We start from the raw sequence: 15,816 nt of genomic DNA, 5'->3' as shown, positions 1-15,816 counted from the left end.
TCTCTCCGCCTTTCTCCTCCTCCTGTGCTCACTACTCCACCCCCTCTGATGCTTAGCCTCACCCCCGACTCTCACCCCTTCCTCCTCCCTCCCCTCTCACCCTGTCGCCCTGCTTCACCTTGCGTTTCCTCACACTCGTTCATCCCGCTTCACACTCATCCGGCTGTTCCTTTAATCGTAGTGTAACAGCACCCGGCCCTGTTTGCTCCCCCCCATCCATCCATCCATCCATCCATCCACTCTGGCCTAGAGACCTGGCTTCTCTTGCAGTCCCCCCCCTCTGTCCCACTTCCTGCTACCCCTCCCTGGCTCCTTGGTTCTAACCAGTTAACTGTTCCCTCTCCCCTCTTCTCCCCCCACTCTCCTCCACTCTACCGTCATGCCTCTCTCCCCTCCCTGTTTCTCACTCTCCTTCCATCTCTCCTGTTCCTCTTGCTGTCCACCTTGGCTCTCGCAGGAGAGTTCGGTGAGGTGTGCCGCGGTCGCCTCAAGCTGCCCGGGCGCAGGGAGATCATTGTAGCCATCAAGACTCTGAAGGTGGGCTACACTGACCGTCAGAGGCGGGACTTCCTGTCTGAGGCGTCCATCATGGGCCAGTTCGACCACCCCAACATTATCCGTCTGGAAGGCGTGGTCACCAAGAGCCGGCCGGTGATGATCGTGACTGAGTTCATGGAGAACGGAGCGCTGGACTCGTTTCTAAGGGTGAGACAGACTAAGACTCGTGAATCCAGCTCAGACCTCAGATACTGTTCTCTGATTTGATCAATAATTCACTTTCCAACAAGTGAGCTCGTCTCAATCTGCTCCATCGTGTTTTTAGATATCTCATCTTCTTCTAAACCTTAAAGCTCTCCTTCAGCTCTGCAGCAGTTTGAACAGATCTGAGGTAAACGCTGACATTTAGAGAACGCTCCACCTGACGTCAGAGTCACATCCGTCAGTCTGCTGCAGAACCAGAGGAGAGGTAGAGAGGAGAGGTAGAGAGGAGACGTAGAGAGGAGAAGATAGAGAGGAGAGGTAGAGAGGAGAGGTAGAGAGGAGAAGTAGAGAGGAGAGGCAGAGAGGAGAGGTAGAGAGGAGGAGATAGAGAGGAGGAGATAGAGAGGAGGAGATAGAGAGGAGAAGATAGAGGAGAGGTAGAGAGGAGAAGATAGAGAGGAGAAGTAGAGAGGAGACGTAGAGAGGAGAGGTAGAGAGGAGAAGTAGATTGGAGACGTAGAGAGGAGAAGATAGAGGAGAGGTAGAGAGGGGGAGATAGAGAGGAGAGGTAGAGAGGAGAGGTAGAGAGGAGGAGATAGAGAGGAGAGGTAGAGAGGAGAGGTAGAGAGGAGGAGATAGAGCTGAGAGGTAGAGAGGAGAAGTAGAGAGAAGAGGTAGAAAGGAGAAGATAGAGCTGAAAGAGACTTTAAAGCTTGAAGTTTTATCAGAGATCCTGGAAACAGAGCGTGAGGACACATAAAGGTATAAATCTGTATTCCTGTCACACCTTGATCTACAGTCCAGCTCACCTCTGTGATTCTCTCTCTTCCTCTGCCAGCTCAACGACGGGCAGTTCACAGTGATCCAGCTGGTTGGCATGCTGCGGGGTATTGCAGCGGGCATGAAGTACCTGTCGGACATGAACTACGTGCACAGAGACCTGGCCGCCCGGAACATCCTGGTCAACAGTAATCTGGTGTGTAAGGTGTCGGACTTCGGCCTGTCCCGCTTCCTGGAGGACGACGCCACGGACCCCACGTACACCAGCTCCCTGGTGAGTGGAGGCGGAGCTCTGAGTGTGATCATGTCTGAGTATTCATGTTAGAAATCGATGTTTAAAGGTGCAACACGTGACGTTTCACACATCAATGAATCAGCATCAGGTTAACTCTGTTCACTGTTTACTCCAAAACTCTGCAGAACAGAGAGGTTCAGAGTCAAACCTGCTCACACGTCAGGACCTAGTACACTCTGACTCTGAATGTTTGAGGTGCATTAATATTACAGTAACACTTCTATTATAGCCTTAAAGAATGCAGTGCAGCTTCAATAGAATTTGCAGCATTTCAGGGTCAAATATCTGAAAACCTGAGAAGTTTAACATCATAAGACTTTCCCCCGGACGTGTTTCTGCATGCAGCAGGTTCCAGAGATGTAACAGGATCTGTGGCTGACTGAATGAATTGAATGTCTGATAGAAATAAACGACTGTCTCGTATTCTGACATGACCAAACATGCACTGCTGGCAGAAGGAGGTGAAGGCGTACAAACGAGTGTTCTGAATGAAGTGCTCTGGTGTTAGACTGGTTCTGCTTTGTTAATAAGAGTGCAGTTTGAACGCTCTTTTCTTGAAGTGCAAACGAGCGACAGCGATTCAGATATTGATAATCATAAAATGAGCTGTTCAGAGAAAGTGGTCTTCTTTGTTGTTCAGTAAAGTGAGATTTGGAGGTGTGTTGCTTTGTCTTTGAGAGACGCGTCAAACATGAGATAAACATTAGAGCTATCATCTCTCTCTCTCTTCATCTCCCTCTATCCCTCTCTCCAACACGGTCTCAGCAGATGTGTGTCTAACATGAGTCTGGTCCTGCTGGAGGTTTCTGCCTGTTAAAGGAAGTTTGTCCTCTCCACTGTAACTAGCTAAATGCTGTGAGGTGTAATGCTCATGGTGGATTAAGGTGGGGTCGGACTGAGTCTGATCTGGTCTTGGTGTTGGGTCTCTGTTCAGGATTTGACATAGAGTGGTCTAGACCTGCTCTGTTTGTAAAAGAGTCTGAGATAATGTTTGTTGTGATTTGGCGCGATACAAATAAAGATTGATGGATGGATGGATGGATGGATGGATGATTGATTGATTGATTGATTGATTGATTGATTGATTGATTGATTGATTGATTGATTGATTGATTGATTGATTGATTGATTGATTGATGAATTGATCGATTGATTGATTGATTGATTGATTGATTGATTGATTGATTGATTGATTGATTGATTGATTGATTGATTGATTGATTGATTGATTGACCTTCGTCCCCGTTGATCAGAGAGCTCGTGTTTGATGACCTTGAGGAGATAAATAATCTGTCAGATTTCCAGGACTCTTTCTGCAGGACGTGATGTTTCTGACTCGTGCTTTCTAAAACAGGTTTATGTGGATGTGTTCTAAAAGTTAAAGGAATAATAAACTGATCATTTATTCAAATTATAGACCGTTCACAAACACAAAGCTCCTCTCTGGTCTTTATGAGCTTGTTAACTAAAGAAAGATATTTCTATTTTCCTAAAATTAATACAAAATAATATAAAACTACAAAAAGACTACGGTCAGAGAATCTGTCCTGCTCAGATCAGAGCCTTCTTTTCAGCACACACGCTCAGTGGCTCCAATCAGCTGCACCAATCAACGACAGCAGGACAATTAAAGGGATGTTTGATTTGATTAAATCTCCTATCTCTACAAAATGATCTAAATAAGGCACATAGACTCAAGTTGCTGAAGTTACCAACAAGCATCACTGAACATCACATCAGTTAACTCTCTAATTCTTCAGGGACAGTTTGAGTGAAGGTTAAACGCTGATGATGATGATGTATTGATGTTGAAACGTTTGTCTGTAGCACATTAAATATTCAGCCTCATGTGTGTGTCCTCCTCTGTACCTGTCTTACTAACCGTGTGTGTGTGTGTGTGTGTGTGTGTGCTGTTTGGGTCGCATGCACCCATGTGTTGTGCATCAGCATTTCCCTTAGCCTGTGTTTTTTCTCACCCTCTCTCTTCCTCTTGTATGTGTGTGTGACTCTGTGTTTGTGATCCATCCCTCCAGTATTTCATGCTCACCTACTCATTCGCATATCCACAGGGCGGCAAGATCCCCATCCGCTGGACGGCGCCCGAGGCCATCGCCTACAGGAAGTTCACCTCTGCCAGCGACGTGTGGAGCTACGGCATCGTCATGTGGGAGGTGATGTCGTACGGCGAGCGGCCGTACTGGGACATGAGCAATCAAGATGTAAGCTCAACTCAACTCAAACTTTATTTATAGAGCATGTTTAAAACAACCGGGGTTGACTTTAGTGCTGCACAGATCAGAAGCAGCACAAATGACAAACATAGCATACAATACAATACTAACATATGTAAACAGTGCACATGTATGATAAAATAAGATAGAATAAAATCAATTAAGATTTAATTCAGATTATGCCAGATGTCCACTCAGCCTTGATTGAAAGCCAGGGAGGAGAGGTGAGTCTTAAGAGAGGATCTGTTGGGGCAGGTTGTTCCAGGGCTGAGGAGCAGCCTCCACCAAGACTCGCTCACCTCTGGTTTTAACCTGGTTTTGGGAGTGACCAATAGCAACTGACCAGATGATCTCAATGTCCTGGCAGGGCCCTGATATTGGAGAAGCTGGGTCAGGTACTGGGGGCCATTAAGAGCTTTAAAAACAAACAATAACATTTTAAAATCTATTCTAAAAGCAGCCGGGAGCCAGAGCAGAGAAGCTAGGACAGAGGATATGTGCTCACGCTTGTGTTTGTCAGTGAGGAGACGGGCAGCAGCGTTTTGTACCAGCTGCAGGCGGTGCAATAATGAGTGGTCCAGGCCATGATACAGAGAGTTACAGTAACCAGTCGACTGTTAATAAGAGCACGGATTACTGTCTCCACATCTCTCTGTGGCAGGTTCCCCTTTACTTTGATAAAATCCTCAGCTGATAAAAACAGTTTTTAACAACTGAGCTTACCTGTCATCAAATATTACACCAAGACTCCTGACTGATGGCTGGATGTTTGGTGTAAAGGGGGGACAGAAAACCAGCTGGAAAGACTGCTGGACCACATCCAAACATCATGACTTCTGTCTTATTACCATTTAAGTGCAGAAAGTTTGCAGCCATCCAGGACTTAACATCGTTCAGGCAGTCAAGCACATTTCTAACAGCATCATTGGATCTTGAGGTTAAAGGCCGGTAGATCTGGACTTCATCGGCATAACAGTGAAAAGAAATGTTCTATTTTTGAAAATTGACTGATGATGGGACGTGTGTGTGTGTGTGTGTGTGTGTGTGTGTGTGTGTGTGTGTGTATGTGTGTGTGTGTGTCATGTTTAATATGTTAAAGAGCTTCTCTGTTGGAATATTCCAGAGCAGTGAAACGTTCTGAAGATGAAACATGCTGATATTTAAAATGATAATAGATTTCACCCACTTCTGCTGTTCCTGCCTAAAAGCTATTCTCTCTCTTCAAATCCACCCACGACTCCCACTCAGAGATAATCTCTCTCTGTGTTCCCTGAAGCCTGTTCCCAGTTATCTCCCCCCCGCCCTCCCCTCACCTGCTCTTTGATTGACCTATCGCTCTCTTAGCCCCGCCTCTCCTCGCCGACTCTTCCTCCTGCGAGTAGAAGTGATCGTGATTTCTCTGTCGCCCCGTCCTTTAGGTGATAAACGCCGTGGAGCAGGACTACCGACTGCCCCCACCCATGGACTGCCCCACTGCGCTGCACCAGCTCATGTTGGACTGCTGGGTGAAGGAGAGGAACCTGCGACCCAAATTCACTCAGATCGTAGCCACGCTGGATAAACTCATCCGCAATGCCGCCAGCCTGAAGGTGGTCACCAACAGCGCACAGTCCACCGGGTGAGTTGGAGCCTCATGAGTCCTGACACACTGACAGGAAGCAGCTTGTTGTGGGTTTGCTGGAGTTATAGAAGTAGCTTCATCGTCTAAATCTGATCCTGTTGTTTGATATCTGTGCTCCTGGCTTTCTAAAAACCCTGGATAGAGTTCCTGAAGCAGGCGTGCTGGACTCGGTGAAAGGTCATTCGTTTATCACACACACTTGACTTCTTGGCCGTGAGATTACAAGCAGAGCTGTTTCATTTGCCTGTAATAATCTCCTCTGTGCAAATATTCCTTCTCCCAGTTTATATGGCGTGTGTGAGCCGCTCTGACTCAGCTCTAACAATCTCTGAACACCTATAAAGTGCAGATTTCTTCCCATACAACTCTCCAGTTCTCTCAAACGCAGCCAGGGCCATTATGCAAATCCAAATTACCATCGCTCAATAAAGCCCTTAAAGCAACTCCCCCGCCAACCGGGAGCTCGATCAATGATGTCACATCTACATTTAGCTGCTCTACCTCGTGCTGCAACCTGTTTCTTGGAAAGACTGTGAGGAGTGAAGGTGGCAGAGTTGGAGCGGCGGCGGCGGCGGGGAGGGAGGGGTGACCTACCTACCGGTCCCTGCAACAGGGTCTGTGTGTCCTGAGGGAGGGCCGCAGACAATCCTGGTTTGGGGCTCAGGGGGGAACGCAGGGTCTCGGTTGGCCACCGGAGTGACGTTCTTGGAAGATTAAGCTTGCGGTTAATTAGCTCGATTAGGGCGATGCAAAAGGAGTCGGGAGCGCCTTTTAATTAGCCACTAACGAGATTTTAAACGGGCCAGCGGAGAGGTGGCCTCCTGCCGACAGACCTAACAAGGGAAGAGTGAGAGATGATACTGTCAGCCTGGTCGCCAGTGAAGGGTGGCTGGAGGTGAGCTCAGTGTCTGGGAGGAAAGTCTTTTGGCTGTCGTGTCGCCGCCGTCTCTGCTCCGCTGCACCGAAGGTCAAAGGGAGGAGATCCAGAGACGCTCACACGGTGGAGTCTCTGTTACTGACACAGGAACACATTCAGTCAGGGGCAGGGGTCTTTGTATTTAGAGGTACGTTTGTTTTACAGCCAGTTAGATATCAATCAATCTTTATTTATATAATCCCTACAAATGTTATCCTCTAAACCAGACTCTATGTTCTATTATCAACAAAGACCCAACATCAAGACCGGATCAGATCCAGTCCCATCTTCCAGACAGGACTCAGTCTGATCTCATCTTAATCCACCATGAGCAGAGCACTTTGCAGCATTTAGCAAGTTACAGTGGAGAGGACGGTCTGCTAGTTAAGATGAACATTACGTCTCTGTGGTGAAACCAAACTATGGGATGCACTAATCCGATCCTGGTATCTGATATCGCCCAGATCAGACTCAGATCTGATATCGTGACAAGGGGCCGATATATAGTGCTGATCCATATGGCAGATCTATTCATCTCAGCTCTATGCTTTTCTGTGTTTACAACATCTATTGGTTATGAAGATTAACTCAGCAGACTGCTGGTACACATTTAGAATCTCTTGAATAATGATAACTTTATTTTTGTTTACAAGGTCAGAAAAGCCTGAAGTTACCAAAGCATGATTCTATCCTCACATTAAGGAAGAGAGATTGTTAAATCAATACCAGGATCGGATCGGCAGATACCAAAGCCCAGGTATCAATATCAGTATCAGGACCTAGAAAGTAGGATCAGTGCACCCCTAGACACAACTTAAGTTACAAACTAACTAGTGTCAACATTTAGTTTAGGGAGGACTTTACACCCTAACTTAAGACACAACTTAAGTTACAAACTAACTAGTGTCAACATGTAGTTTAGGGAGGACTTTACACCCTAACTTAAGACACAACTTAAGTTACAAACTAACTAGTGTCAACATGTAGTTTAGGGAGGACTTTACACCCTAACTTAAGACACAACTTAAGTTACAAACTAACTAGTGTCAACATTTAGTTTAGGGAGGACTTTACACCCTAACTTAAGACACAACTTAAGTCACAAACTAACTAGTGTCAACATTTAGTTTAGGGAGGACTTTACACCCTAACTTAAGACACAACTTAAGTTACAAACTAACTAGTGTCAACATGTAGTTTAGGGAGGACTTCACACCCTAACTTAAGACACAACTTAAGTTACAAACTAACTGGTGTCAACATTTAGATTAGGGAGGACTTTACACCCTAACTTAAGACACAACTTATGCACAGCTGGGGAAACAGGCTGCAGGACTTAGGTCTTAAAATTAGAGTTTTGAGTCTGTGCAAAGACATCACTACAGTTTGTTCAGGTCAGGGACAAAGCTGTTCTGCACCCAGGGACTAAGAAGCCGTCCCCCGGATTGAAGGAGTTTGAAATCACAATGCAAAGGTTGTTTAAAACACAGGTCGCTCATCAACCAGCTGGACCATTTAAAGATGTATGATCAACCCATGACACTACAGAACCGTGGAAGACAGATTGAATGAAAGCATGATGAAACATGGTCTTAATGCTTTGATCCATGTGGAGGTGTGCACGTTTCCTGGTGAGCCTTTTTCCACACAGTTAGCCTCAGAGTTGGATTTGAAGTCAATAACTGTCCTGAGGTATTTATACGTCTGAACAAACTCACGGCCGACCTCGCCCTGATTAAAGTCACTTCCACGCTCCCCTCCAACCCTCTCAGTTCTTCCAGATCTCACCCTCAGATCTCAGAACTGTAAAAGTCCCCTCCGTTGTCCTTGAGCTGGGCTTGCGTGTAACCGTCTCTCCGTCTCATGCACGCCCCGCTCCCTCGCCGCGGTCCTGCCCGTGGCGAACATGTGGCCGGCCTCGCTGTGGAGCCGTTTGAAGCCGGCGTCAGAGAGCGAGCGCTAACAATGCTCCATTAAGAGAAGCCAGAGTCTGGTGTTAACGACGGCCTGAGGCCTCGGGGCTCTGAAGAGCAGGCCTTATTAAAAATCACTCCATCTACACCACTCAATGGAGCCTCTGTATCACTGTTATTAACTCCACCTCTCCATGCCTCTCTCTCTCTCTCCCTCGTTCTCTCTCCATTCCTCTTTTAATTGTTAATGAATCTAATGCCATCAAAAAGGATGACAGGGATCAGCCGAGCAGAGAGCAGAGAGGAGGGAGGACAGAGCTGCTCTTTCAGTCCTCATCTGTTTCTCCTCCTTCACCTCCCTGCCTCCTCCTCTCCTCCTCCACCCCTCCTCCACCTCCACCTCCACCTCCACTCTTCTTCATCCGCTCCACTTCACTCTGAGTTGTAGCACAGTTTTATTAAAACTCCCAAGGTGGCCTCTCTATCTGCAGCGCTGATCAGAACAGGGGTTTGCTTTTTCTTTAGAGAGGCCTGTTTGGGCTGTCAACAGGTGTGCAGGAACACACACCTTTAACACACACACACACATGCTGAGTTAAACACAGCAGCATCAGCAGGATCAGGAGTCAGACTTGTGAACAGCACCACAGATCGTTCTCTGTCGTTGTGGATCTTTTCCCTGAGCTGTCTCTGCACCTCCTCGGGTTTGTCCGCCATATTTCCTTTTCTTTAACCTCCTCCAAAGAACGCATACTTCCACAAACCCAGAGACTTCACAGTCCAAAAGAAACACCAGTGTTCTCTGAGGAGTAATATTCATAACCTGCCAGTTTAGTTCAAGTTCCCAGATCGGGTCTGAGCGGACCAGAAAAAACAAATCCAGTTTTCAAAGATGAAATTGAAAACATATTTTGGGATGTTTTTAAAGAGCAGCTCAGAGATTTTCTTCCTTTTTTTTATGAAACCAGAAACAGGAAGAGAGTGATCCAGATATATCTGCAGAGTTTCTATAATCATGGGACTTTCTGCGTCCTCGTATCACAGATGCTGCCAATTAGATGCATCTTCCACGTGAAGCAGCAGCAGCAGCAGCAGCAGCAGCAGCAGCAGCAGCAGCAGCAGCAGCAGCAGCAGCAGCAGCAGCAGCCCACATGTTTACTACCACACCTGCTCTTTAATAGAAGCACTGATCACACACACAGCCTCAACACTCTGATCCTCAATGTATGAACCACCATGTGCTGAGTCATCATTCACAAGCAGATCTGACATCTGTTAATATACACACACACACACACACACACACACACACACACACACACACACACACACACACACACACACACACACATCACGCCTCACCAGCTGCAGCGCCAACATCCACCACCCGAGCCTCCAGCCAGTCTCTCCAGTCCCCAAAACAAACCCCCCGACCTGCACACACCTCCCTACAGGAGGAGGAGAGGAGAAGGGAGGAGAGGTGGAGAGATGGAGAGGTGGCGCTCAGCGGGGGGCGTTTGGGGTGAGGTTGAGCCGTTAGAGGCAGTAGAGTGACGACCTTAACCCTCTCTCTCTCTCTCTGTTTCTCCCCCCCCGCTCCTAAATGTAGGGTTTCCCAGCCCTTGCTTGACCGCTGTGTGCCAGACTATACCACTTTCACCACTGTGGGGGACTGGCTGGACGCCATCAAGATGAGCCGCTACCGTGACAACTTCGTCAACGCCGGATTCGCTTCGTTTGACCTGGTGGCCCAAATGACAGCAGAGTGAGTGAGAGGGAGGGGATCCAGATAATCAGGGCCGAGTCTGAGAGTCCAATCAGGGTTCAAAGATGGACCTCCTAAAAACAGTCATGAGGATAAATCAGACGGGATGAGAATTAATCAATCTGATCTCATCTTAATCCACCATGAACCAAACCAAACCTCCTCTAACAGGCAGAAACCTCCAGCAGGACCAGACTCATGTTAGATACACATCTGCTGAGACCGTGTTGGAGAGAGGGATAGAGGGAGATGAAGAGAGAGAGAGAGATTATAGTGGGGAGAGAAGGAAAGGATGGGATGAGAAAAGGAGACATAAAGGATGAAGAAACATGGAAAGAACAAATAGAGAAAGAAAGGAAAAGAGTGAAGTGTAGAAAGAAAGAAGGAATGAAAGAAAGAGAAGAAAGGAAGGAAAAAAAGGGAAGGAAAGAAAGAAGGAAGGAAGAAGGATGGATTGAAAGAAAGAAGGAAAGAAGGAAAGAAAGGAGAGAAGGAAAGGAAGAAGAAATGAAAGAAAGGAAGAAAGAAAGACAGAAAGAAGGAAGGAAGGAAGGAAGGAAGGAAGGAAGGAAGGAAGGAAGGAAGGAAGGAAGGAAGGAAGGAAGGAAGGAAGGAAGGAAAGAAAGAAAGAAAGAAAGAAAGAAAGAAAGGATGAATGACAGACCCCAATAAAGGAATCTACAGCAGAGATCCAGAGGAACCTACGAGACAAGGGAGCTCAGGGACTCCAGAAAGGTCTATGGTTAGTAACTTTAATGGGACAGGAAGAGTTAAAGTGAGAGACAGGCAGAGAGAGGAGAGAGAGGGAAAGACAGGATCCCAGTGTGTCAGTCTAAGCCTATAGCAGCAGAACTAAGACCTGGTCCAAGCCTGATCCAGCTCTAACTATAAGCTTTATCAAAAAGGAAAGTTTGAAGCCTACTCTTAAAAGTAGAGAGGGTGTCTGCCTCCCGGACCCTGACTGGTAGATGATTCCAAAGGAGAGGGGCCTGATAACTGAAGGCTCTACCTCCCATACTACTTTTAGAGACTTTAGGTATGATGATTAATATGAAGCTAAGCAGTCTAAGCGTATAGCAGCATAAATAAGTAGAGAGGGAGTCTCTGGTAGAGGAGCTCTGATGAGGAGACACAGACACATATTAACTGATTCTGCAGCGTGTTGAAAATAAAGACCTGCGGGAGTGCTGGTGGCCTAGCGGTCTAAGCACCCCACATACAGAGGCTACAGTCCTCGTCGCAGGGGTCGCCGGTTCGATTCCCGGCCGGTTGACCATTTCCTGCATGTCTTCCCCCGCTCTCTACTCCCCACATTTCCTGTCAATCTTCAGCTGTCCTATCCAATAAAGCCAAAAAAACCAAAAAAAAATAAAAAAAAAAAAAAAAAAAAAAAAAAAAAAAAGAAAATAAAGACCTGAAATGTTAAATCAGGTGTTGTATTTGGATGGTCAGGTAAATGTCGCCTGTATGAAGCATGATTTGACATTTTGAAGACAAATCTTAAAATTGGAGTTTTTTGCAGTGGAATGAGACACTGTGGGATTTCCTTGCCCTAAGAGATCAGTGAGTGATTAGGTTGGAGTGCAGAGAGCACTTCCTGTATCTGTCGATGTCATCGACCAATCAGGATCAGTGTCTGAATAAGAAGGATGATGTAATCAGGATGAGGACGAGGTGACCACGTCAGATACACAATCAACAAACCCCTATCAGTCCACATCATGGACGGAGTTCTCAGCCCGTTTCCATGGCTACGACCTTCAGTTAACCTTGACCAATCACCCGCCTTCTGCCGTGTTTACAAACAGGAAGTGATGTAATGGAAATCATGGAAAGGAGCGGGTAGTGATGATCAAATAAATGAATTAGGATTATAATGATAAATAAATTATCCTCATTAGTAACATAATAGGCGATGGAGGCGATGGAGGGGGGGGGGGTAATTTGTTTCAATTTGGCCGGGCTGACAGGTGTGCTGTACTGTGGCTCTCTGCTGCCCTTAATGGCCAGTAATTCCTCTAATGGCGCCCATTTATTATCATTTCATCCTCCGCCGCTGCTCTGATGGGGGGATGAATAAAAAACAGAAAACAGCATTTATTTGTGAGATTGCAGCGATGCCCCCTGATTTAGCTCTTTGGAGAGGACAGAGGAGCGGAGAGGAGTTGGTGTGCCGTCATGCACGTAATGTGTGTTTGTGTGTTTGTGTGTGTAGTCGCACACTCTTTGCACAACAATAGACGGAGCCACAAAGTCATTGAGACAAGCAGAGAGTATGCCGTCTGTGTGTGGTATTAGATTATCTGGTATCTGTGTGTGTGTGTGTGTGTGTGTGTGTGTGTGTGTGTGTGTTTGCAGAGCCTGGACGGTCAGCTAATCACCGCCCCAGACGCTGCTCTCTCTTTCAGCGAGCAGCGAGGGAAATCAAAGATGTGAGCGGGGCGGAGAGGTTCATGTGATATTATTTTAGATTTAGTGCTGATTGGATTATTCTAACTAACAGCAGCTGAAGCAGGCGTGTGCTCCCGGCCTGTTAGAGGATGTGGGGAAGTCAACCGGACGACTGCAGCCTCTCTCTGAGGATAAAGCCGTGCACTCACTGCAGCAGCGTGTCTGACTGTCTTTAAGTTTGTCTCTAAGCACAGAGAAACTTCAGAGTTAGCTTCACAGAGCAGGACTCTTGTTCTCCTTGCAGAGGAAACGCTCTCGTATCTCTCTGCTGTTGTGTCTTTAGCTAACCGACAGGCTGGTGTGAAGCGGGCCAGCTGCTGCACAGTAGCAGAGCCTCTTTTTAATCATTAACCGTCACATTATGGTCCTGTGAATCCTCTCCTCTGGTCCACCTGCCGGGCGACAGAAGCATGTTGCATTAAGACCGACAGTCACTGGATGAGGACCCTGGTTTTATGGGCAGCCGCTCCACTCCTCTCCCACCTGTCTGTTTACCTCAGGATGAAACTGTGTTCTCCTGCAGTCATGTGATGTTTGTCTTCTTCATGTTTTATAACCAGACCACCTGCTCTGATCTGATCCCTCTCTCCTCTCCTCTCCTCTCCTCCACAGAGACCTGCTGCGGATAGGGGTGACGTTGGCCGGCCATCAGAAGAAGATTCTTGGTAGCATTCAGGACATGAGACTACAGATGAACCAAACACTTCCTGTCCAGGTGTGAGCGGCTGGACACACACACACACAGCGATGCCGTCAAAGAAGGACAGCAAGACAGGAAACGGGGGGCGAGGAACTGTGCCAGAGAGAGCCATTGGAAAACCCTAGCTGCCTGACCCAACTCTGCCAATTAGACGCTTTGAAACTGGCTTGCAGTGCCTCTGACTTTGTTTTTCTTTACGTCACGACGCTTCCATTTCCTGGTCCTGCTTTTTTTGTAGTTCATCTTCGTTCCTTTGACCATCCAATCAGATTTCGTGTGTTTTTGGAAGAGGAAGAGGAGTTAACCCCCCCCCCCGCCCCGTGTATCCCATGCGTGCCTCACCAGCTCTGGTGTGGGTGACGTTTGCATGCATGTGTGTTTTTAGTGAGGTTGGCCATAGCCCTGTAACTGAAGTGTCACACTCTGCTCCTCCTCCTCCACCTCTCTCCACCTCCTCTCCGCCCGGCTCTGACGGACAGACTAAAGAACGGACTCCAAGTAAACGTGGAAAACAAACAAACAAAATAAGAGACTGAGGTGTTTTGGACGATTCTTCCCTGATATGTTACCGTGCACACGCGTGTTGTTCTTCATCTTCATATTGAAGGTGTGTTATCTACGAGGGCACTTGCTGGAGGAGGGTGGAGGAGGAGGAGGAAGAAGGACTGGCTGAGGCCAAAAGGTTGAGAAGATGACGGAGGTCTGGAGGGTCGGAGGAGAGCAGCCACATTTTTGGACGCTTGTTTTGGCTGCAGGATGCTCTGACCTCTGACCCCTGACCCCTGACCCAGGAGGGTTCCTCAGCTTTGGATCACCTGCTCATCACCTGTTTTCTTCCCGTTGGTTCACACCCCCCCTTCCTTTCTTTTCTGGGCTTTCTTTCGTTCACACTTTGGGAGATTGAGACCGGCCGGTGGACCCCCGAGACCTCCCACTGGACACTCTGCGTGATGAAGTGGAGCCGAGGACCGCGGAGACCCTTGGAGAAAGACCACTTGGCCTTTTTGTGTGTGTTTTTTTGTACGTGTGTGCGGGCGTGTGTGAGTGTGTGCGTGGTTCAGCGTGCTTGGATGTGCGGATGTGAGTATACTGTACAATACGGCTTCTGCTACTCGCCACCGTGAGGAGTCAACGCATGAACTGAACCAGGAGCAAATATATCTGAAACCCTTACGCTATATTCTGTGGACAACTGTTAAACCTTCTTTTGTATTCAACCCAAAAAATGACCTTAGGACGTACACACACACACACACACACACACACATATATATATAAAATGATATATATATATATGCATCATGCAGAAACAGAGAACCTGACGGACACCTTACTTTCTACTTACTATTATCTGGATTTAGAAATAATCAATTTTCTTCTTTGAGTTTTGAAACATCCTGCCCTGTGTATTTATTTGTACCTCACCCGTTCACCTCCACAAGGACTGTCGGACATTTTGGGAAAACGGACTTGGAACAATCAGAGGGAAGAGAAGCTTCCAAGAGGATTCACCCGATGAATTGCTGATTATTAAACAAAAAGAAAGTGCATATAAATTGGATATTGTATTTTTGTTGTTGTTCTAAACAGCCTGTACATGTTTTGTAACAAAAATACCATAAATAACAAGAAAAACGACTAAAACAGGAAGTGCTGTGACATGTTTGATTCAGGGTGAGAGGAACAGAGAGAGGAGGGAGAGAGGAACAGTTTACATCACCCATGGTTGAATTTCTGGTACTAATGTGTCGCCCTTTTGCCCTCCGTCCATTGTTGTGAGAGTGTGTATGAAGGTGTGTGTGTGTGTGTGTGTGAGCCTCCTCATCCTCCCTGCGCTGACACAAATCGTCTTCCAAACCATCCAAACTCCTCTCTGAGCTTTACTCTGTTCTGACTTATTTATAACCATCGCTCAGACATCAGGATCCTCTGAACCCCCTCAGACCGTCAGACCGTCAGACCATCAGGTGGAAGATCTGCAGATGTTTCAGTAAACCTGACGCACTAATCTCCTCCCTCATCAGAGGAGACGACCTGTCAGAGCCCAAACCTACCGCTCTCTCTCTCTCTCCGTCAGCTCCATTAATGCAGCAGCCAATCAGGCGTTGGGAGGATACGCTGCATGCAGCGAGCGCAGACATACGGCGCGCTGACCTATCATTATCTCTCTTCATTTCCTGTCTGGCCTGCAATCATCCTGTCTCAGCTCGGGCTGCTGCGTGATTAGAACAGTGCAGGATCAACAGCCCGGGCACGCAGACAGACAGATGGATCTGCAGGCCTCTCATCCTAAATGATAGCAGCTGCATCACAGAGACCAGACTCTGCAGACCAGACTCTGCAGACCAGACTCTGCAGACCAGACTCTGCAGACCAGGCTCTGCAGACCAGACTCTGCAGCCCCGTCTCTGAGGCGTGTTTGAAGGTGGAGGATTAAAAGAG

The 15,816-nt window shown here is 47.2% G+C and overlaps 1 protein-coding gene across 3 annotated transcripts in view; it reads left to right on the top strand.

The window, feature by feature from the left end:
- LOC117808197 (ephrin type-B receptor 3-like) overlaps positions 1 to 15,018 on the top strand; it is a 34,579-nt gene extending 19,561 nt beyond the window's left edge. For all 3 annotated transcript variants that reach the window (XM_034677792.1, XM_034677784.1, XM_034677777.1), the window contains exons 10-15: positions 458 to 705; positions 1,541 to 1,756; positions 3,847 to 3,996; positions 5,427 to 5,626; positions 10,068 to 10,223; positions 13,287 to 15,018. In XM_034677792.1, coding sequence (XP_034533683.1) covers positions 458 to 705; positions 1,541 to 1,756; positions 3,847 to 3,996; positions 5,427 to 5,626; positions 10,068 to 10,223; positions 13,287 to 13,395 — 1,079 coding nt within the window. In that variant the 3' untranslated portion in view covers positions 13,396 to 15,018. The remainder of the gene's footprint in view (positions 1 to 457; positions 706 to 1,540; positions 1,757 to 3,846; positions 3,997 to 5,426; positions 5,627 to 10,067; positions 10,224 to 13,286) is intronic.
- Positions 15,019 to 15,816: the final 798 nt, after the last annotated feature.

This window comes from Notolabrus celidotus, chromosome 2, assembly GCF_009762535.1.
Source record: "Notolabrus celidotus isolate fNotCel1 chromosome 2, fNotCel1.pri, whole genome shotgun sequence".
Lineage (NCBI taxonomy): Eukaryota > Metazoa > Chordata > Actinopteri > Labriformes > Labridae > Notolabrus > Notolabrus celidotus.
The sequence above is the reverse complement of the archived record's forward strand: the minus strand, read 5'-3'. Positions and strand labels throughout refer to the sequence as shown.